General features: G+C 42.2%; 1 protein-coding gene across 1 annotated transcript; it reads right to left on the bottom strand.

Moving 5' to 3' along the window:
* Positions 1–1,555: 1,555 nt before the first annotated feature.
* NCEH1 (neutral cholesterol ester hydrolase 1) lies at positions 1,556–20,564 on the bottom strand. Its single transcript, XM_066556399.1, has 5 exons — positions 20,395–20,564; positions 11,662–11,890; positions 9,728–9,797; positions 7,619–7,790; positions 1,556–6,251 (listed from the first exon to the last, which is right to left on the bottom strand). The coding sequence occupies exons 1-5, from the start codon at positions 20,530–20,532 to the stop codon at positions 5,634–5,636; spliced, it is 1,227 nt and encodes a 408-aa protein (XP_066412496.1). The 5' UTR covers positions 20,533–20,564; the 3' UTR covers positions 1,556–5,633.
* Between the last annotated feature and the right edge of the window lie 3,860 nt (positions 20,565–24,424).

Here is a 24,424-nt window from a genome sequence, read left to right as displayed (position 1 = left end):
GAAGAATTCCCTTTATTCCTTCACCACACCCCAAATCCCAGCTCTCAATGGCACTGAATGTACTGTACCTGTCCTGACACTGGCCCAGCATTTGTGGGAGAGGGATTTTTCTATAACACTGAATATTGTTGCTGATTTAGGTCTCTTAATATAAAATTTATCCTCTCCTTTAACAAATTTTGCCTCTCCTATACCCCAAGACTGTCTTATGATGGAAGTGTTGGGGTTTGAGATTCTGCTTCAGAAATGAATAGCTGTTTTAATGGAAGCATTTAGTGTTCTCTACATTTTATAAAATCAGAAAAAGTTATTTAAAATATTGTTTCTGTAAAAGCAGCTTCAAAGTAGCCATTGCAGTGTTCCTTTCCTTGGTTTTATATTGCCTGTGTTCCTGCTGAATAGGTGATAAACACTTTAAAATTCTGTAGAAAATAATTTGGAAAAAGTATTAGATTTACATTCAGCATGAATTTAGTCTCATATTAATGATGTGCTGCCAGCTATTCAGATGACATTTATAAAAGAAGTAAATGCCATTGGCTTAGTGCCGGAAAAACTGGAAGTAAGAGCGAGGAGAAAATGTGTGTCTCCCCTGAGGAGTAACAAAATAAAACATGGCTCAGCTCCAAAGAGGTTTCTAAGTGTGAGGCAAGGAGCAGAACCCAGGCAGGGGGGATGCAGGAGAAGGATTTTGGGATCCAGCTGTGTCAGGCACACCTGGATCAGGCACAGCCCCATGGGGCACTCACTGCTGCTCCAGCTGAGGGTGGGAGGTGGGAAATAGGGCACAGGGACAAGCAGGGGATGTGGTCACAGCCTCACTCAGCTGAGAGAGGCACTGCCTTGCCTTGCCAAGCCCTGCACAGATGTTTTATGACATCTGAGAAAACATCGCTGGGAAAAAAAATGTTTTATGTGGCCCAGACTGGTTTTAATGCATTCAATTTCATGCAAGGAGGAGTATGACTCTTGCTAGCTTAAAAAATAGGGTTGCAAGCCCTTTGAAGCATTTTTTCCCCACCACTTTTTTTTTTTTTTTCATCAGAAGAAAGGCTTTGTATTCTGTGAAAGGCACAGGAGCCTGCTGGACAAAATGGAAAACTCCCCACATTAGGATATTTCAAAAGCAATGCTGCAATGATCAATAAATGAGAGAACTGGGGCAGAAAATGGATTGCAGGTCAGAAAAAAAAGAATGTGAAAGGAAGGCAAACAGGAATAAAAAAGGAACCTGGACTTTTGCTGGTTAAACCAAATTTCAAACATACACATAACCTATAAACACAAAAAAATGTGTTTGTACATCAGAATGGAGAATGTGACTTCTGCTGTTTATCTTGAAGAAGAACAGCAGCAGCAGTGCAGGTTTGTCCACTCTTCAGCACCAGCAGATGTGGTCACCATTAATCATCTGGCAGAAATGAAGTACAAGGAGGTGACCCTCACAGCCCACAGACACACAGAAGTCTCCTGCCTTAAAAACAATCAAAAATCAGACTGGAAATGCTCAGAAATACAAAACCAGTGGTCCTGGGAAAAATAAAGTAAATCACAGTATATTTCACTTTATTTATTTGTTCTTCATTTTGATAGCACATCTCAAATTACACTTGGTAATGAGATCTTACAAATCTTTCCCCTGCTCTGGGACAAAAAGCAAAAACCACTCATGCATAAGGTATTGAATGCATTCACATCAAGTATGTTGTATGTTGGGCTTTTGAACATCATAAATATGAGAACATTAAACCAACTGGTATTGGAATTTTTTAACAATATCATTGTTACAGATCATAGCAGCTTAAAAGGTTTAACTCAAGTTTACCTGCTTCCAGTATTTTTATTTTAAAAGTTTCTACTACAGTTTGGTAAGAGATTAAAAAATATAGAGGCCCAAATATTACAAAATAATGTTTTAAAGAGGAAATATTTCTATTTAGTTTGTAAGTGTTAAAACTCACAAGGGCCTTTCTGCTTTGACTGGGAATGCAGTTCTGAAATTACTTAGATGAAGGTTATGAAATTCTTATTTGTGATTTTTATGCATCATGAAACCTCTTGAAAGAGGCCAGGGCTTCCAGAAATGTTGAACACCCATCCTTTAAGAGGTCCTCAGCCAAGGAGACAGAATCTCCATCTATTCCTGCAAATATTAGCCAAAATATGGGGGACTCACTAATATAGTTCTCAAGTCTATGAAAGCAGGATAAGAATGAGTATAGATTCTGTTATGCAAGTTGATTTTGCTTTTTTTTTTTAAAGCTGTCTTCTGAATGCTTTGATAGCCATCAGGAACAAGATGTTTTTGCAATAGAGGGATAGGGTTTAATCGTAGAAGGGGAAGAAAAGCTACCTACAAAAGCCAAGATCATGATAAGAAAACAAATATATTGAACATCTTCTCTGAAAAGACTCTACCATGCACAGGTGAAATATTGCTACAAACACTTGCTCTGATCCTACATCATGTCCTAAACTGCTTTGTGAAATAACCAAGGGATGAAGGTGCAAGATGAACACAAGGAAACACCTGGGGATGTGCGAAAACCCAGGAACAAATCCAGGTGTTGTAATACGGATTAATCTTAATCCCTTGCTACCAGGGATCTGCTTTCTGTAACCCTGAGTCAGCTCCTAGGAGTTTGTAGCAACACAGCTGGAAACAACCCTAAACTTTCAATGTGGGACTTGGGGACTGCGTGCAAAGGAGACCAAAGCACAGGAGGAGGAAAGCTGGGCTGGGACTAACTCAGTTCAAGGGTTACACTGAATTTAAAAAGACAGCTCTCTGGCTTTCTAGAGCTGGAACTCAGACCTCTTTTTTTGCATGTTGTAGGATCCCTCAGGTATCTCTGCAGCTCTCAGGTATTAAACCACATGGCTGCAAGATCAAAGTAGTCCAGATGCTTTGACAGAAGTAGTTAACAGTGTGCATCACATCCACGTGGTGCTGAGATCCCGGCCATCGCACCAGGCTGCTGACGGCTTCGTAAACACGTTCACTCCAGTTATAAACTTACTTATTTCTTGTGCCAAGACTTCAGTGTGCATCAGTGCATGAAGGAAATTTACAACCCACTCCAGGAATATATATATATATATATTCCAGCTCTCCCTTTCAATTTAGTTAAAAAAAAAAACAGCAGCAATTATATTTTAGATTCGTAACAGATATGTATAACTTAGGTATAAACAAACATTGAGCTAAAGCTTTGCAGAAAACTCTCAGGAAAACTAAATATTAGAAGATTTTTAGGAATATTAGCCATTTTATTCCAGTACCACAGTTATACTATGATATATAATCATAGTATATCTACATATTATACTCATGACAGTGAGCAGATATAAATTTTATCTTTTCTGACATGGGTTTACTCTTTAAGCAGGAAATTCAGGAAGAAGCCTGTTATAACTCAGTACAGTGATTTTTTTTTCCCTTTTTTACTTTAAAGTCAGGTAAATGTAGTTGTCTCCATATAAAGGGAAAGGACTCTGGGGCAGAGTAGTAACTTGTCTTTTGAATGGATATAACTTTGGTTGCTGTCTCTTCAAAGCACACAATCTATGAAGTTGTATTTATGGGGAAAAGGGGGAAAGGGTTTAAATCCAGATAAAAAGTTTTAATTCCTCTGCAGTGTTAATTGGGTTTCTTGATCAAAATCTATTCTGATTCAGATTGTCATTTGGTTGCTCTAATTCCACCAAGTCTTTGTAAATGCTAAATGGAAGAAGAATCTGGGCCACTGCTGAAAAAGCTTTGCCTTGTGATCTCCGTGTGAACTATGCTGGGAATGAGTTTTGGCCTGCATGACTGAGCTGACATCCAGGCCTTGTCTCGTTAATGGTTTTTCTTAATACACACAACCACGTTAAAACCTGGTGTTTCCAGGAAGCAGTGATTCAGCAAAGCCATTCTCCTATTTAATTTAAATCCCAGTGAAAGGGGACTGCTCTGTATATGTTTTAAATGTCAGAAGGCAGTTTGATCTATCAGAACCTGATGGGGTTTTTTGAAGAACTTTTCAGAATCCTGCTGTAAGGAATGCTTTAATGAAATAGCCTTTGTCATGATCTCCAAGGGCTAAGAAGCCTCACCTTAGGGTTCCTGAACCAGGACAGAGGGGAGCAAACTGCTCAGCAGGACCCAAGCCCAGCAGCATCCCTGATGTGGGACAGGCTGCTCTGAGCCAGCTCTTGGAGAAGGATGGAAAGTCAAAAGCCACGGGAGCTGCTGAGTGCCTGCAGTCACATTCCCATCGTGTGCTACACCTACGCCTGAGAATTCAGCTTCACAGCTCCATTGTGAGGTAGGAAATTACTGCCTCCCTTGCAGAAGTGGGGTGTAAGGAGATGACCTTGTTCTCCTGGGGATCCACAGGAAGTCTGTGGTAAGGCTGAGGATGAATTTAATCTCCCACTCTCTCCTCTGTTCCTATGGGCTTTTGACACCACCTTCATTTTGGCAAGCTGTGAGCAGCCTGGACAACAGACAGTCACAAAGTAGTTTCTCTCCCCTGTCCTGCCTGTCTGAACTTTACAGACTGGCTCAAACTGCACAGACTTGCTGCCCAGTAGTGAGATCATCTTACCTAGAGCAGTCTACAAGACAGACAAAGCTCAGCTGCAAAGCTCAGAATTAAATCTTCTGTATAGACTGGAGCCCACTTGTATTTGCTTGCCTTCCTCCTTTCACGAAGCAGGAAATACAATAAAAACTATAAACACAAAAGAAAAGTCAATGAACAAAAACTTCTACTATTAATTACAAACATTAGTGCAAACCACACAGCAGACTATTTGTAGTTAGGTCAGTATTTTCTGTAAGTAGATCATACAACTGAGGCTTTAAACACAGGTAAAGTCACATTCTTTAGCCAAATAAGTAGTCAGCTTTGAAGGTCACTCACACAGGAAACTGGGATTCTGCTGCTACACCTAATATTTTATCTATTTGTGTGTATGCTATCATACTTTATATTGAAAATATCTTTAGTCCTGTACCTTTTAAAAATATATTTATTGAAAGGTAGTAAATACCAAATTCCAAAGCTGAATTACATGTTTAGCTAAGACTCATCTAGCATAATTTTAACTGCCTAGAAGAGCTTTTTCAAAAAATATTTTTAAAAATTTAAATGAGCTGTTTGTCTATGGCAAAAAGCCAACACCTAAATCCATGCTTGTCATTCAAATTCATGGCCCTGCTGCCCAAGGCTATCACTGTGACATCAGAAGCTTAACACTGCTGTAAACTAGCTCACATTTTTACATATTCAGAAGTAGATGTAGATCTTAGGATTTATCTCACATCACTTCAAAGCCAGGGCCTTTGTACCTAATTTAGAGTCAAAGCTTGAAAGTTGCAGCCAGGGAAAAATCTTGCAGGAATCCTGATCTCCCTTCTCAACACGTGTTCATGTTTGGCAGTAGTCATCTGGGACAAAGTGGAAAAAAGAGTGGTTTGGAAAAAAAATACTGCTCGAAATTCTTTACTGGGCAAGGCCAATGGAGCTAGAAAATGCTGCAGTTGGTGGTCTGCAGCTGAAGAGTGAAGTCAGAATTCAGAAAAGTGCACTTTTTGATTGTTTACTCTTCCACCAGAACAGCCACCGCAGCCACGCGCCCACCCTTCACAGGTTCTCATCCAGCCACTTGATGTAGCTGTTCCTGGTCTGCACGCCGGCCGAGAAATCCGTGGGCCACACGGTGAAGATCATGCAGCCGTGGAAGCAGTCGTGGAAGTGGTCGAGGGTGACGGGCACGCCGGCGCGCTCCAGGCGCGCGGCGTACATGGCGCCGTCGTCGCGCAGCACGTCGTTCTCGCAGGTCAGCATGTAGGTGCGCGGCTGCCGCGCCAGCGTGGCGTCGTCCGCCAGCAGTGGCACCGCCCGCACGTCCAGCAGCGCCGGCAGCCGCTCCACGATGGCCGCCGTGCCCATGCTCTGCACCACGGGCTTGTAGTTCTTCTTGAAGGAGGGAGGCAGCAGGGAGGTCCAGTTGAGGCGCGCGCGGAAGGACAGGGCCCGGCCCACGTTGAGCGCGGTGTGGTTGTTGATGAGCAGCTCGTGAGCCAGGTCGTAGTTGCCGTTGATGTAATCGATCCAGTAGTTGATCATGACGTAGCGAGGGAGCACGGGCATGTTCATGTTCTGCTGGTAGGAGGGTGTGTTGAAGTCAAAGGCCTGGAGGACTGGGTAAATCAAGGCCTGCAGTTTCGGTCTGACAGGCAAATCCTCATCTTTGCTAAGCTGTGCGAAAAACACAGGATGGAATTAAGGTTATGAAGAAGGTAAACATGTATCAATGTCGAACTTTAGGAGAGCAAACATTCATTTGACAGTTTTAGAATGAATTCTGCTCTTATATAGGTAATGTGGTTGTTTTGCCTGAAGTATATTCCTGATCTTTTTCTCCTCTCGTAAGGTGGCCATTCAGGCAGATCCAGCATCCTGTTCCCACCAGAAACCAGTGACACGAGTTTATTGAAGGAGTAAGAAGAAAAAAATGTGTAAAGTGGCATTTCTCTAACACAATGCCCAGCTGAACAGCAGGATTTCCTGAATCAAAGGAGCTACTCTTGCTTTTAAGAGCTTTTAATGGATTTTTCTTCCATGAATTGATCTAATTGTGTTTTTTTAGCCAATGCAGATTGCTGGCATCCACAATTTCTTCTAGCAAAGACTCACCTGGTGCAGAAGCACCTCCCTGAGTCTGACTTCACCTGCATTTGATTTAAGTCTACCAATTACAAATTTAGTGCCTCCTGATTGCCTTACTGGAATAGTCAGCAAACTCTTTGTTTCATCTCCTACACAAGATAGCCAGTGCCCCATCGTGTCTCATCTGGTTTAAAAAGAATTATGCATCAGGAAATCGAATTAGGAATGCTCTTTCCAAAACGTGGTGCTATCATGTTTATCAGTCCTCAATATTGAAGTTTTTATTGTAATTGTCTCTTATTAATTTTTCCACCCTAATTCAATATTGCAAGGTTGTCATGATAATTAGTTGTCTGGACATGGTATCTGCTTTCTTATCACTAATGGTTATAGAAATATGTTAGTAATAATAATATTTCATTCAACCGTGAAAAATATTACTTGCCTCAGGTCTCCTTTAAACTCTTTACTAGATCAAGTTCAGATTACATTTAAACTGCAGATACACATAAGAAATTTCCTTAAAAGTGCAAAATGCTACAGGAAAACAATTTAACAGAAGAATTAAGCTCCATTTACTGTATATTTTGTCCTTCATTTGTATTTGAAAGAAATAAAAGCATATTCCCAGAGACAATTATCTAAAAATAGGTAACTGTATTAAGAAATTATGACTACTTGGAAAAACAAGGAGTTCACCAGCAAAATAGGTTAAAAAAAGTAATTTATCTACTTGCTCTTAAACTCTGGTCCATAACAACTTGTGACTGTAACAACACATCACAACCTATGTGATTCATATAGTGACTGAGTCACTTTACAGAAGGAAAATTAACAGATGCTGGCTTTCTACCATTCTGTTTTCAGGCGTGGCACATCACCTTGTGATGGTGCACCACAAGCACCAACAGCCTCTCTGGGCTGGAGTGCAACACACAACACTCAGTGGATGTTACCTGCTGGCACACAGCAGCTGCCAAATTCCCTCCTGCACTGTCCCCAGAGATTGCAATTCGACTGGGGTCCACTGAATACTCAGCCAAGACATCAGGCTGCAGGAAATGCTTTGTTGCACGAAGAGCATCGTGGTACTGCTCGGGGAAGCACACCTCGGGCACCAGCCTGTATCTGCACAAGGAAAGGGATGAGAACCAATTCTTACCTCTGCCTTATTGTACTGGTGTTATTGTACCTCTCCTTTAGGATTTACAGGTGATAGCAGATAACCCTTACTGGAAATAAGTATTTCATTAGGACAAATAGTACAGAAGAAGTAGGAGGTGTGTAATACATATGTAAGACCTAATCTTATAATTAATGTTCTAATTTGGAAAAATGAAAATGAACCTACTAAACGTGAATAATACCAAGATAGTATAAAATTGTGCAGCACTTTCCTAGAATTTACAATGGAGGATTTCATCATGCATTGTAAAAATCAATAGTTAAGACACCCTTGGCAAGAGAGTCATTCCACCCTGCCTGGTTTTGATCCAAATTCCCACCTTAACAAGGATGAGGGTGAGTAAATCATACATACCCAACACATTCCTGTTTGGCTGAGCCAAATGCCTAAGCACTTCTGCTTCCCAAATTTTTACTGATGTCAGGAGAGAATAAACCTTGCTATCCCTCTGTGCCATGAAATGAACAATAGCCAAGAAATTAAGCAATGCCAATTTTCTCCAGTGCAACAGATGCCATAATTCCTTTCCTGTATCAAGGAGAGGAACAGAAATACACTCATTGGGCAGGTGGGAGATGGAGGTACAGAAAGCAAACAGCTGCCAGGAAGATGCAGCAGCTGAACCCCACACATGATGCTTCCTCAGCTTCTAAATAACAGGAGAAATCTGTTTGTATTTACTGAATAATCTGATATCCAAGAGTTGTTACTGGGCCTTATGGTACAAAGCGAAGTTTTCAGCTTTTCAAACTACAGATTTTACACTTTCTCAGCAGAGCCTAGCCAACCAAAATTCAGTCTCTGACTCAAAACATCTTTAGATTGTAAGCTAAAGAAGTTTCATATGCAGAATAAATTTTAAACTTAGAATTCCAACTTTCAAACTCCAATTTTGACCTGATGTCAGAAAGCAATCTGTATCTTGTATATACAGGAATCTGAGGGTGTCCTTTGGGAGCTCCTTGCAAAACAGTAAACTAGATTAACAGTAAAATAGATTGTGAAAGTGAGATGTGCAATCAGACCAACAAGGCATCCAATTAGACTTGGCTAATTGAATACACACCCCTTGATTGAAGGATGCAATGATTAAGGAAAAGAGGTAATAGTGACTCAGAGCAATAGACAGAATGACACCAGCATAAATCAGAAAAGGAATAATAAGAAACTTTTCAATATTGTGATTGCTGCTTGTCTGGAATAACCAACAGCTGCTTTTGTAGTTTTCCTTGTTTCTAATAATAAAAAAACAAAACAGTAAGAAAAAATAAACCCACCCCCCCAATCCTTTAAAGTACACTATAATAAGCATTAAATGAGTAACATCAACTCCATATAATTAAGTTGCAATTAGATCCCAAAGCTTGGTATGTAATGAACTGCAGGTGGGAAACTTGAGTAATTTTATCAAGTGTTTGGGTTTAAAAAAGAAAATATTGAAGTTGACAATAAAGATGGGAACAGTACCAATCAAGCTGGAGTCGTCAAGGTAATGTATTTAGCTAATCAAGAGGTTTGTTTGCCTTGGAATTGTTCAACATGTTAAAAAAGCAGCCCTGCTTCTCTATTGTCTGGCAGTCTTCTGCTCTTGAAGGAAGCACAAGGCTTAAAAGAGAGGACTGGAACAGTGGGAGATTGCAAGAGCAGCAGGAAACTGCCAGACCTCAGAGTGTATTCTAAAATAATTAGAAAACAAATGAATTTCTGATACTACTCCAATTTGTTTTAATTTTAAAAGAATAAAGGTATCAGGCTAGTACAGAAAATTACTGTCCAAGTTACAGCCTTATAGAGAAGCCACTATGGAAGGAGAAGCTAAAGAACTGTGTTACAGATTTCTAATACCTTAAAACCACTTGATCAGTTTTAGATTACTCACTCAACAGAGACAACAACAGCGTTCAGAGATTCAGCCATGATTCTGCAGAGATTGTTGTAAAGGCTTGTTCCTGGAAGAGAAGGACATGGTGTTGGGGACAGTGAGTCAATAGTCACAAAGCTGTCATTAAGCTTTCTCAGAAAACAAACAGCTATCACACACATAGAATCCATCAGATTTTACTACCAAATTAAATGATAAATGAGATCAGCCCACAACTGCTCAAGTACCAAATCCATACTCCTTCCAGCAGAAGGAAGGTAATTCATCACAATTTCAGAATCCTGCAGTCTAATGCCTTTCCTCATCTATTTGTTGGTGACTTCAGACACGTCATTTCACCCACCTATCACAATTTTCTCAGTTGGCCAAAATCTAAGGCACATAGTGGTCTGGGGGCATTTACATCCAGAGAGGGTTACTGCTGTGAGTCACTCTCTGGTTCATTTTATTATAGCATGCATTGCTTTAATTCAAATGAGTTGCCCTATTAATGTCAGCTGAGCTACTCATTTAAGGGAGGATTAATCACAGCTATCCTATTTATGAGAGGACTGATTATCTTTAATTTTGTTCCTTTCTGGTTACTTAATTGTTGGTTCCCAGTACTATAAAATATACTAGGACATGAAACGTTTTCTAAAGTATCCAATCTTAGAAATTAACATTTAGGTGTAGCAATTGTGTCATTAACTTCTGCACCTTGGACTCAGGCATACATCTGACAAAGCCAGCTATAATCATCCTGACAAAGTGCAGCAATTTAATATAAACTTTTGCACCACAAGAGTCATATGCAAACTATTACAGAATAAATGATGCAGGCAGGAGGTTAACAAATATATTTAGGCAGGTCTAAGAAAATCCATCTCAAAGCAGAATTCCTCTGTAGGAAGAGGAGTAAAATGTTTAACTGCTACAGGACAAAGAGACTGGAATTTCCAAAGGCATGTGAAGGCCACATTTTAAAGTTATTTAGGAACCTAAATCATGGTCTAAATGACTTGTACATCCAGAGTCCAAATGCAATCAGTACAGTCTGTGTTTTGTATCATTTGGTAAAAATCCACTGATGTTCTTTGTCTGTAGAGGAAGCTGCAGAATCAGGGCTTTATGGACTACAGGATGTCATGGGAACAATGGGGAAGGAAAAGGGAGATCTGGATCTCAGAGCAGCCACAGGAGCCACAAACCCTTTGTGTCCCAAGGCTGTTTTCCTCCTGTAGAAGCAATCAGTGGTTACCTTATCAGTGCCTATAGCTGTACCTCACTTCCCCATCATGTTTGTGGTTTCCAGGTTAATGGAGTAAACAGCATTGTACATTTCAAGGTAATTATGCTAGTGGTGGTTGTAGTCCCTATGGAAGAACCTAAAGAGGAACAAACCTCTACCTGTTTCCCTCACACTCCTCCTGTCTGTGCTCAGCAGTGTGTATTCCCAGGTAGGTGTTATTTAAGAACCAAACATTAGCAAGGCTGTTGCATGCAGTGTAGATCAGCTCCGTCTTCTGCTAATTATTCTCTGAAAATGGGGCAAACCCACGTTAATTTCCTTCTATGTAGCCACTGGAACCTGATCACCAAGAACTGGTTTTTGCATATTACCTCAGAAAGTGAGGGACTGGCCTAAGCAGCCCACCCAGGCATCACAGAAATTTAATCAATAAGCTATTTTTCCCTCTTAGGATGTAAAAAAATTAACCTTTTAGTCTTTTTACAGCTCACATGCAGATAAGAGATGCACTTCTGCTGTGTGTTCATGATATTTTTCTGTCTCTCTCCTTAGACTTGATCCACGAGAGTGGAGACAGTCACTACTGAATTCAGGTACATCTTAGCAAAACTGCCATTCCTGGCAGGAAAACGAGCTTGTGGCTTTTCCTGCTAGGAGAAAAGCAGACTGAAATGCTATTTAATTACTGTCAGACACCTACTTGCACTTGCCAAGGCCCAGCCCCCTCCGTGGATGTAAACAACGCTGCGCTTGAGGCTTTCATCTCCCTTGGCAGGAGGTTCAAACACTCTCACTTCCACGCCATCAAAAACTGCATCCGTGATTTTAATGTCTTCAGAGGAGACAGACTTCAGCTTGTCAAAGGTGCAAATCAAATAATTCAGAACTATCAGGTGATGGCTGAGTCTCAGATAGTGAATCAGGTGACACTAGTAGGGGGAAAAGAAGAAAGGAAATTTCTGTTACTTCAGAGCATATCATACTCTACCCACATTGATGTGTAATACAACCGCATTCAAAGGGCAGGTCCTACATGATTCTTTTACAATATTCACTGGAAAATGAAATTTTATCAAGAACCTCTAATGTTTTTAAAGCTGTATTAAAACAAAAAGCTGCCCATAGAAGATTTTCTGTGGAAAAATAAAATTAAACTATAAGCACTTCGTGGATCACAGCCATGAACAAACACTCGGATCCTCTGAAAGACACCTTGGAAGGGAACAACCCTCATGTTCCACTAGGGGGGACCTATGAAGCTCCTCAGACTGGTACCACCAGAGGGCAATACTACACAGGCAATGTTTTTTGGTGGAAAAGTATCAAAAATGCAGATTATTTCTCTTGTTCCACTGCAAAGCATAAGTCTTTCTACTTCCAAATTAAGAAAAGTTCCCAAGGGCTGCAAAGAAATTTGGAAACGGGAAACGTCTTAAAGGAATATAATGGTGTTTTTTGGCTTGTGCTGTGTTTACCTGCAGAACTGGGAAGGATCTGAAACACCAGTCAAGAACAACAGTAGGTTAATGACACCTTTTTCCAACCCCAGAGACTCAAGTGTGTTACTTTTTTACGTGACTAAAACACTATGAAATTGAAGAATGATCTGATCTTTCTGTCTCCTTATGGTAAAAGTAGACAGATTTTATCCCCTTCAGTTATCCAGGACTTTTATTTCAGTTTATTTAAAAGATTTTGCCCTGACTCAATTAGAAACTTGTTTCTCTCAGCAAACACTACTGGGATTCAAGGCACTCCTCCACTTTGAAATGGTCACGACCTGCTCCCCACACATGACCTGCTCACTATGTGTAGTGCATACCTGTTCCCATGCCCTGGATGGTGCACAGGGGTGGCAAAAGGGCAGCCAAAGGACCACAGGGACTACAGTGCCCAGAGTGACCATTTCAAAGGGAAAAGTAGTGGAGGTCTTTCCCCTTTGAGCTCAGAAACTGGATAACCAGTGAGGCCTTTTGTACAAGTTTCTCAGGCAAGGCAATGGAGTTAAAATTAACACATATATTTAACATATATCTGTAGGAACACTGCCACCAGGAAAACTGTCAGCTGGGACCTTTTATTTTACGTCCAGGTACCAAATACTTGGAACAAGAAGAGGTGTCCTGTTGTACAGGGCTTTTCTACACATGCCCACTTTGCAGTGTGAATTCTGCCAGTCCCACTAGTGCAGTGTAATCTGCTACAAAGAATTCAAGATGCTGACACAGAGTGAGCAGGGTCACCCAGGTACTGGTTGAACCACGTTCACCTGCTGAAGAACAGATAGTTGCCAGTTTAATCTGAACAAAATCTGCACACACACCCCTCTCCAGAATAAAAGCAAGCTTTGAAGCACTCAGCATTCTCTCTTCCAAAGAAGATCTTACAGCCACAATCTCTTACATGTAATTTTTTTCTCTGTCCTAATTAGTTTGAATGTTAAAAAAAAATTGAAGTATTTGCTTTCATCCAGGTTCTGTACAGGAAAGGCCCTGCACAGCTCTCACTGCAGACTGCTGTAGAAAAAAAGACAAATTTGATATATAAACCCCTCCAAACTTTACACCAAATACAATGGGCTGTTATGTGACCTGGGAGAGAAATCCATTTCCAAAACAAGAATTTAAAAAAGTACTTTATTTTCTTGCTTTAACCTGTGCTAACATCACCCTGCTGAGATGGTTTGGTAGAAATCCAAATTTTAAACTGTTTGCTGGTTTTTGGATGGGACAAATTTCTTCAAACTGCAAGTCTTTTCTCTGGGAGAAGAAACACAAAATATCCACCTGGCAGGAAGAAATGCTGAATTCTCAAGGCTATTTGCATCTCCGAGTTTCAGCCCATGTTTTTCTCCCACCATTACTTAAAATTCCCACAGGAGACCCCAGGACTAGTTTGAAATCTGAAGAGCAATACATCTATTAATAATCTGGCACACAACTTGTTTGGCTGCCACTGATGTAACCACATGAAGGTCTGATCCTCTCTGTGCCCTGTGGAAGTTCCCAGGGGAGGTAACCACTGCGGAGCAGTCTTAAAAATACTGCTCAAGAAAAGAATGTTTTTGTAGATTTTATTTAGCCTGGCTGCGCTGCAATAGACATCTCGTTTTTGTTTTCTCCCACTTTAGTTTGCATTCTCTGTAGACAAGATTTCCACATGTTCCCTGCAGTCAGGAATGTTTTGTTTTCAAGGCTAGTTAGGGGTATTTACCAAGAAGTGTTTTGCCCTGTTCTTCAAACCACAAAGAACCCTGCCCATCTGCAGCCTACCATGCCCTTTTTTCATACCTATTGCTCCTAGAATAGACCACGCTTTCCAAGAATCCAGAAACCTGGAAGAGATGCTTTCCACATCAGCACACAGAGGCAACAGTCCTAATTATTTATCAGGCATAGGTAGTTTTTCTGCCAAGCATTTATCAGATAGATTCTTTGTTAGTCAATCTGCCTAATCAGCCTATTGGCTGGTTATTTACAAGGCATCAGGATTGCACTTTTTGCTGGCAAAGAGCCAGTCTTGTCCAAAGTTCTCACAAATAAATTTCTTCCCATCTTCTCTCTAAATATTAAAAAAATACCTATCATATCTTAGCAATTTGTACTAATACTCCTGGCAGAAGATGTGGTTGGCCAACTCTCCTCTAGGAGTACCTTGCCACTCAAAGGACAGCCCTGCCCATCCTGATGCCCGTTCTTCCCTGGCACCTTTCTTGTGGTGCCCCCGGAAGCCTCGGAGCATGATCTTGCTGCACCAGTTAAATACAAACGCAGCAGAGCCAGAGGAACACCAAACTTCAGTCATGTCACCTTCCTGATAGCCCAAGGCAGGAAGGAGGAGCAGGAGAAAGGATGCCAGCTCTTTTGGCAGCAGCTGGATCCCCCTGAATCTGGGATAAACCTGGAACAGCTTGTCTTATGTGAGCAATACTGGGTTTGATCTTTGCTGGTAGCTGTATTTTTACCACCCTCCCAGTTACAACCTGCAGGGCTGCTGCAGGTTATAAAATGTAACACTTCAAAATATTTGGGGATTATGTGTATGTGTGGATGAGAAGACGAGAAGAGAGGAGAAGAGAAGAGAAGAGAAGAGAAGAGAAGAGAAGAGAAGAGAAGAGAAGAGAAGAGAAGAGAAGAGAAGAGAAGAGAAGAGAAGAGAAGAGAAGAGAATGTTCTCTGCTTAAAAGGGAGAGCAGACAGTGCTGCAATACTAAAAGCTAGCGGGAAGGAAGAGAAAGCATAAGGAAAAGGGGGAAGAGTAAAGAGACTACAGGAAAGAAAGAGGAGATAGTATAAAAATAAAAAGCCTGTGGGCAACTGGCCCAGAACTGCCATGCTAGCTACAGGCATAAGCACATTGCTCGCTCTGGGTCACAGCTGCAAGTTTTTCCACTGCAGCAAAATCTCCTTTTATTTTGCCAGGACATTCCCATGACTGAGATTTTAAGGTAAGGACCATGAAGGCACTCCCAAGGGACTGAACTGTTCAAGACTGGCAGTTTCCTTCTGGTAAACTCTTTGATGTGGGGTACCAGGTACTGAAAGATTTAATTGATGTAGGAGAAATTTTTCAGTAAATCAAGACAGGAGTCAGGGCAGAATGAACAAAGTACTGCATCAGTGAGGCACCATTACTTCACCTTTAACCACCAATATCTGTCCCTGAATTACACGGATTCTTCTACCGGCTCCTCAGCTGATAATGTAATGAAGAAACTCACATCCCTCAAGGACTTGAATTCCATTCTCATCATCTGTTCTCTATTGCAAAAAAGTAACCCAAAAGTTCTTGTTGCAAATGTCCAGTAACCTCTAACTGCACTCAGCACACTGGGACTCTCTGTCCTCAGATGACTTCCTGGGCTAAGCCTGGCTCTGCCCTTTAGCACGGAATGATTGCGACAGGTCAGGAGGCAGAAAGGCACAAAGGCACCACCCTCCAGAGGCATCAGCTGCTGCCTCCAGTGCCCTCCCAGAGGGCAGAACCAAGGTCCTGCACCGACCTTTCAGACTCTGGGGGCACCAGGAACTGGGCAAACAGCTAAGGCTCTTTTCACATCCAGAACTACTTGGGAGCCAGCCAAATCTCACTCATGACTCAACTGAGTAATGATGCTGGAACTGCCAGGCTGAACTGTCTAAAACTCAACTTCCTACCTTAAAAGACACAGACACTATAGTCAGTTCTGGCATTGCTTTGAAAAGGACACTTTCTATAAACATTACAGGCCAAAATGCCAACGACAATGTCTGTAGTCTGTAACAAATTAGTGAAAAATAAACATGATCATTTTCACATTTAGCTGTGTGTGGAACAGATTGTTTTGGGTGCATCTTGAGCAATTTACTCTGTTTAAGGGTGATTTTACAAAAAGATTTCTCAATGCAAGTGTCTTGTTGCCCAGTAAAGAACATGTCTTTTTAATACTATTAGATAAGACAATTTTCAAAGACAAGTGCTCTTAGTTTTATGAATTTCCTTTAGAAATAAAAAGAAACCAGGAAGACTGCTTTTTCAGTTTATTAATTAGAAACAAAATCTAATTATGTTTTGATGTAAGATTTTGCTCATGTACCTATTCAATCATGATGATCTGCTTTTATAGCAACATAAGTTACCTGTTCCTGCAAGCAGGACTTACAGTGTGGTTCAGTTTCTGCTCAGGTGCCAGTGCTGTGAGACCTACCTTCCATAACTAAAAACCTGTTTTACTGTAAATCAATTCTAAGACTGTTCTTGCATCCAGAACCATCAACAACCTACTGCACTGCCTACAACTATGACTTACATCTGTCCAGAAGTTACACACTCTGAAATATGTGGGTAGAGAGAAATTAAAATGTTAGAAAGAATATCAACTGTTTTCTTTACTCCTGAATGTTGATATCCCATGGTTATGGTCCCATTTTATTCCAAAAGTGAGTGGAGAAGAAGCACAAAGGAAACACTTGGCTGATGAGAAGTTTTCTGCCCTGTACAGCTGCCTGCCTTCTTCCATATACATCTATCTGATGGCCCCTATGCCAACCTATTTTTCCTTCCAAACCTTTGCTAACAGCTGTCCGAATTCCAAAAAAATTCCTCTTTCCTTGCCATGCACCAGAATAGCAAGTTTCTTGATAGTGGTGTTCAGAAATAACTTATTTCAAAGGACTTGAATAAACATGTGCTGCTCTCTTTCCTCTTCTGAGGGAGAGTGGTTAGAGGAAGAAGTCAAAATGCCTGTTATCAATACTGCTGTTACAGCAGAATTATGAATTGTTGCTCTAGACACTTGTAAATAGACACCCACTGAAAAAATGATGTTAAATCTATGGCTCAATCCTGTAATTAACTTTCTGTGGCTTCCCAAATTTCAGTGAAGCTGAGTTCTGATGTACCTGTATATATATATGTATGTATACAAGTTTTTAATTTCTAATCTCAAATTGTGTTATATCAGTTTCGTGTAAAAATGTTACCATGCTCCATTTTGAGACAGGTGATGGGCAAATTACCCTTTCTTAGGTAAGCATTTTCACATCAATTCATTAATATCAATCAAGTCTCAGTTTCTCTGTTTTCTTTCCAGAGCAGCACAGGGCATTAGAGAGGGCACAGGAACAAGGCTCTGGAAAGTCATCTCAGTTTTCAGCTCCTTCACTGGAATTTTTGTGACCTCAGATAAGCACTCCAGCTCTCCCTACCTCTGTTCCTCCCAGTTTAAGACTTAAACTGATACTTTAGTAGTATCAGTTCCCTTCTGTAGTATGTTTTGAAACCTGCTTAAAGAAACTGCCCTATAAACGCTACACACGTTTTAAACCACCTGATTATATGTGAGTGTTGGATTCTCACACTGAGCCAGGGACTGACTCAGTCCCAAGCTTGTAAAGAAATTTATAGCTGCATGGGACAAAACTCTACATGCAAATGTAAAAACCTTATCATTAGTACACTGGAAGCCAGTGACAGCCCTATTGTGTTTTATTCACAGTGATTATTAATGCACTGAGCAAATAAACACATTATCCCTAATAAGAAATGGTCACACTTAATCATCAGAATCTTAACAAATCCATTTCCATCCAAAATAAGCAAAAGACAATTAATTTATTTGAAGCACATTAAGTTTGTGAGGAAAAAAATACATTTCAGAGATTTTAAAATTAGAAAGGTATTTCTGTCAGCTATCAGACCTATAAAGCAAAGTAATAAACAGCAAGCTGAAATACATTCAGAAGTGGGTGAAAGTTCAGCAGTCCCACCGAGAGAAATGTTAAACCATTTGGCCTTGAAATAGCTGATAGAGAAAGAAAGAGGAAGCTGACCTCTGGAAAAGGACATACACTTTATTATATATATATATATATATACACACAAAAGCTGCCTAACAAAGTAAATACACAAGCTTAACTTTTACAATTCTACCTTTGGTTCACAAGAGTTCCTTCCTGATGACAGTCCTTTATTCCCAACTGTGCTGCCTCAGTGTTAGAAAGACTTCTGAACCCTTGGAAAGCACCTTCTCTTTCTCTCCAGCAACCAGAGCCCCAAGGCTCACCATTGTATGGCTGGGGCACCTCTAACAACTCACCTCCTTCATGCTTCTGGGTAAAACTCACTTGTCCCTTTGCTTTTTGCAAGTGATGTTACAGGGACTGTTACTTGCTTAGTGGTTTTTCTCACTACTGAAGTTTTTATTTCTAAGGCCAGAGATGTATACAACTAAGAAATGCCCACTTTCCCCTAACAAAGTCTTCCCTGCCTCAGAGAGTGGGGCAGATGTGGGCACCTCAGTCCTGCCACTAGCCTGCTCCAGCTGGCACCCACCAGGCTTGGTCCTGACAGCTCCTCCTGGGATTATGACCTCTAGAATATCTCAAAAAGACATACTCCTCAGCCTCCAAGCTAGAGGCACCAGAATACATCTACAACCCAACATACCACATAAACAAACTGAATGTTTAGCTGAGGCAGCAGCAATATACATATACATAGCCACAGTCATACCATTTTCTAAAGTTAGGTCTCCTTGAGCCAGCAGTTCTGGCCTTGATTCAGGTGATCCTGGACAAACCATGACACTGTGTTTTGCAGGCACCATGGCCCTTCTGTCCCTACCTACCAATGAATTTGGGCGAGCTGAGCACCTGCAGTTCAGTCATTTGAGTTAAAACATGGAGCAAGTGAATGTCAAGCCATAGATTTTCCTGCAGAATTTAAACTATTGCATAATTTTCCTCTCATACAGGAGGACATACAAGTGACCAGGTTTTATCTGTACAGCAAACAGGTTTTATCATTTCAACCTAGAGGCATGCCTTGATTCAGCTATACAATTGGACCATAAGATGTCCCAGGGAATCAGATGAGCGATCCATTTAGTCCCAGCCTCTGTCTCCAAAGGTGACAACCAGAGAAGCTATTCAGACAGAATATACAAGTTTGGACACTGTATGGGGTTCATTGTCCTCATGCTTCCCACTACTCACCATTACTGCATTAAGAATGTAGCAGGTACGTTCCCACCTAGTCCATTTATGAGCCCTCTGTCCACTAACTCATTAAATCCTTTTTTGAAGGGATCGTCATCTGCTCAAAATACAAGCTTTTGCACATTTCAAAACAATCCAGTAAACTGAAATTTAAATCAAAACAACTTTCAATTTTCACATACACTCTGCCTTACATCAGTCCTGTCTATAACTGATCAGTCCTTGTGAAAGACTGGATAATATTAGAAGAAAACAAACTTCAGAGATGAAGTCATTATCAGAAAATTTGCCATCTCTTTTCTGTTTCATGTCAGCATAAAAACGCTGGCAGAAAATAAGGGAGAAATCATTAAGTGACAACTGCTCTGTGACAAAAAGCAAGCATCCAGAGAGTTTTCTTTAGTAACAAGACTCCAAATCAAGACAGTTTAACATTTGAAAGAGCTTCCAATGTCCTCTTTCCCTAAGGCACAGGGATCAGATTAAACACACTAATTCTTTTTTCCTGACCAAGAGCCGGCAATTCGCACATCAGTGAGGCTGTGCCAGGAGCCCCGGGCAGCGCTGGCAGCCGGCGGCTCCGAGCGGCGCTCGCCGGACGGACGGACGGACGGACGGACGGACGGACAGAGGCGACACCCGGGGCTGTCCTGCGCGGCGCTGCCGCTGTCGCAGTCACAGAGGGACATGAGCCCCCTTCCCCTCCTGCATGCGGGATCACCCGGTGCTGCGGGACCGGCCCAGCTCCGGCCCGCCGCACACGCGATGTCACCGACTCGGGCGCTCCCCAGCCACAAGGCAGCCCGGGGGGCCGGGCCGGGAGGGCTGTGCGGGGGCCGCTCCCGCTGCGCGGATGCCCCGGGCCGGCACCGTTACCGCGCTCCCGACCGCCTCCGGTGCCGGTGCGGGGGCTGTCCGCCAGCCTCCCCAGCGCCGGGGTGCCGGGGCCGCCTTACCGTCTGCTGCACCGCCCGGAAGGTGGCATCCAGCAGCATCAGCTTCCAGGGGTCGGACACGGCGCCGGGCAGCGGCAGGTACACATAGTAGGCGGACAGGGCGGCCAGCGCCGGCAGCAGCAGCCAGGCGGCCCGCATCGCCTCCTCCGCGCCGTGTGCGGCCGCCTCGCCGCGCTCCCCGCGGGGCGCGCACCGCCCCCGGGCCGGCCTCCCCCGGAGGAAGTCCCGGCGCTTCCTCCCGGGCCGCCGGCCGTGTGCCCGGCCCGAGCCGAGCCCAGAGCCCGCCCGGCGCCGCCCCGCGGAGCCGCCGCGCCCGCCCCGTGGAACCGCCGCGCCCGCCCCGCGAAGCCGCCGCGCCCCGCGGCCGGGCGTGCTCGGGGACCGCCGCCCCGGAGCGTCGCACCCGCCCGGGGCTGCCCGGGCCGGGCGCGGGGCCGCGGGGGAAGGGGCTGTGCGGACACACGAGGCGCGGGATGACGGAGCTCCTCCATCGCGCTCTCGGCCAACAAAGGCATCCACATCTGCCGTGCTGCCTCCTGGCACCCCGTACCCACTGCTGGCACCTCATACCCACTGCTGGCACCCCGTGCCTACACCTGACCCCTGTACCCACACCCAAACGTTTTGCCCACCTCAGGCTGAGTGGTTCTGTGGGGCTAACCTGGCAGCAGCCAGCCCGACCCACAACCGAACCCCACCAGTTTCACGGAATCGCCGAATGGTTTGGGTTGCAAGGACCTTAAAGACCATCTCATTCCAAACTCCCTGCCATGGACAGGGACACCTTCCACTAGACCAAGGTGCTCCAAGGCCTGTCAGAGCTGGCCTTGATTTTCACATTTAGGGTTGCAGCAGCAGCAGGTGCATGCGGTGGCAGCTCTTTGCCAGCAGAGAACAGGAATATCAATGTTCAGGTGGGGTTGGCCCTTCTCCAACGAGCCCAGAGGCTGAGGAGGTGAGATGAAGGTTGCAACAATGAAGGTTGGATCAATTCAAGTCAGTTAGAGAGGATCTCAGATTCAAGGTGTTTCCAGAAACTCAGGGACACCCTTATTTTATCTGAAGAAACGATACTGCTTCCCATTTAGCACATCACAAAATGATTCCAGAGATATTATTTGTTTAAGGTACGTTTATTTTGTAATTTTGTTTTGACTGGGAGTTTGTTGGGGTTTTCATTTTTTTACCATGGGTCAGTAACAAATTTTGGTTTAACACAGAAATATTTCTTGTGCCTAAGACAGGAAAAGAATTTAAATAGATTTTTTAAATCAGACTCTAAAGAGTTCAGCCTTTACACAAGTCATTACTTAGTCACAGTCCTATCGTCAGCAAATTAAAATATTTATTTAAATAGCCAGATTTGCGTACATGATGAATCCAATGCAGAAAAAAAAAGAATGAGCACCAAACTTAACACTGACTATAATTAAAAATGAATTCATAATACTAAAAAGTCACATGGAAATATAAATAGAGTCCTGGAAAGCACAAATTTCCTTTAAAAGTTGACATGAAAACGTAATATAAAAAAATATGTTTCTACAAATGAAAAGGTCAGTTTTTAGTCAAGCTTTCCTGGAACTGAAGTACCACCTTGCTGATTCTAAAGGTTGCAGAAGAATGTTTCTGGAATAAGCAAGAAAGTCAGCCCCTCAAGCATCTTTAACCTTTTCTAATAACAACAGCAGATGGATTTTCTGTGGTTTTCACAGTCCATTTGGGTAGACTACAGAAGGGAAGAAACAAGCTTTGCCAAGAAAGCAGCACAGGGTAAGTCCCCAAGGTTTCCAGATTTTTATACAAAGTTGTGCCTTTCTGTATTATTTTGTGCTCACACCTTCTCCTTCACCTTGTGCCCTGCTCCCCTGCCTCCCTTGCTCTGCATACCCTGTTCCTTTGCTTTCCCTGCCCCTGCCCCTAAATCCCACACCCAGCATCCTGATTGTAATAATTGGTACCTATCTCTTCATCTCTTCAACAAAACTCACTGTTCCCAAACCTCCAGCAAAACTGAGCCCCACTCCTCTCTCAGCTACTTATCTCCACAAAGTAGGGATAAAAAAGGTTGGATGGGATTTTTCTGAGGTTTCTCATGCTTCCACTGACCCCTCACATACATCTGGTGCTTGATCTCTCCCCTTCCTCATGTTTTCAAAACTGCTGCTCTGGCTAAACTGAATCAATGGCTCAGTTGATTGAAAAAAAATTCAGTTGATTTTCAGTTGATTGAAAAAAAAAAAACCAAACCAAACCAACAACAAACCACTGTGGTTTGAGACAGATTTGTTTAAAAAAATGTAAAAGAGATAAATGAAACCCAGGATGCTTGCAAGACATCTCAGGGTCAGCAATTTACCTCTGTAAACTCACACCCTGATGCCAAGGAAGAGGTGCTGGACCCCAGATTCCTGGGAAAACAGGGCACCAAGGGGGCACCAAGGTCTCCTTGGGCCTCCTGGGGTTCCATCAGCTTTTCCAGTGTGGCCTCCTTGTCCTTTGCCACCGGTATGAGATCCCCGCTCTCACCCAGGCAGCGTGTCAGGATTTATTTAATGATTTAATCTCCTGAAACTCTCTCCCTGTGGGTGTCACTGCTTGAAGAAGGTATTTAACTATAAAACAAATGTTATGCTCCTGGGTTACTGATGCCTACTTAACTGGAAGGAAGGGCAGGTTTCAGCTGCATGTTACATTTTACAGAACACAAAATAGTGGGTGTTTCTGTTTCAGAGGCCTTTATAAGAAAAGCACTTTGATGTTTAAATGTCAGACAGCTGAAGAATACTAATTATTTTGTCATCAGTCCTGTATTAATCTTTAGAGAGGATAAGTGCACTTCTTTACCAAAACCCCCACAATTTAACCATTAATACCTAAAATCTGTCTACATTCTGTTCCTGGGACTCCAGATTCACCAGAATAACCAAACTGCTTTATCAGCTTGTAATTCTGGATTTGCAAGTATATTGTAAAAATGGCTAATACAAGTCACTCCCAAATGCACAGGGACCCTCTATTTATGTACTGAATGTTTGGGTATTGATTATAATATTTTTAAAACCTCTATCAGATAAGTGATGCATCTTATTACCTCTTAATCCCCTGTCCAAATAAATATGGTTCTCCTGTCTTTGCAAGCACAACATTTTATACAGACTTTATTTTTTTTTTAAGATTTTGATGTTAAGTGAAAATTAATGTGCAATCACCAATATCTCTTCCAGAAACAAGTACTATTGACTCCTCTACTGCAGAACTTGTTGCAAAGCTAGGAGAAACCTGGCCCATGGTTCCAGGTGTGGGGGAACCTGGCTGAAAAGGACTTTTATTTAAGAGTGTGCAGTGGAAAATCCAATGAAAGTTGGCCTGGCCTAGAACTGCAAAACGATGGCCCAGGTGGGTACTCAAAGGTGACAAAAGGACCTCAGGTAAGGGTGGATTTTGACTGTAAGTTATCATTCAAATTAGTCAATGTGAAATAAAGTAATTGTAGGGCTTGTGTAATTGTGTAATAATTGGACACAAGTGTCAACATTGAAGTGACCTCCTTGTTTTCCAGGCTGTTATTCTGAAATCTTTTCCTCAGGAAAATAGTCCTAATTTCTGTGTACCTCATCAGCAAATCTATATCCATATAAACAACACCTATTATAATTTTCCTATGCTTTTCCTATTTCGTTTTTCTTTCAAACCATAAAACGTCAATGGGCTTTTACAGCTGCTGGATCAGTCTTGAAAAAGCCTAAACTGGAAAAAAATTGTTGCATAAAAAAAATTCGGACAATCTAAGAACTCAATTTGGCAGATATCAGAACATTCTAGAAATAGAAAATATATCTCTGTTTTTACATTGGGAGTTTACATCTGCAGTGAAACATTGTGCTAAATCAGGTTCCAGGATGCTGAGCCCCTAAGACAGATTTCCTTTCCGTACCAGTAAGCTTTAATATCAGGGAAAATTAAAAATAAAAGGACAATTTAAACATTTGGCATAATTTATTTCGGGGCTGCTGCCGTGGAGTCAGCT

This window comes from Molothrus aeneus, chromosome 10 (genome assembly GCF_037042795.1).
Source record: "Molothrus aeneus isolate 106 chromosome 10, BPBGC_Maene_1.0, whole genome shotgun sequence".
Taxonomy (NCBI): Eukaryota; Metazoa; Chordata; class Aves; order Passeriformes; family Icteridae; genus Molothrus; species Molothrus aeneus.
This window is presented reverse-complemented; position numbering and strand designations above follow the sequence as displayed.

What these genes read in the sequence shown, in the direction of transcription:
- NCEH1 (XM_066556399.1), bottom strand. Translation starts at nt 20,532, where the DNA reads ATGCGGGCCGCCTGGCTGCTGCTGCCGGCGCTGGCCGCCCTGTCCGCC. An exon ending in TCCGGGCGGTGCAGCAGACG is followed by an intron (nt 11,891 to 20,394) that starts GTAAGGCGGCCC and finishes TCCCCCTACTAG; the next exon opens with TGTCACCTGATTCACTATCT. An exon ending in CAGCTGCTGTGTGCCAGCAG is followed by an intron (nt 6,252 to 7,618) that starts GTAACATCCACT and finishes TTTTTCGCACAG; the next exon opens with CTTAGCAAAGATGAGGATTT.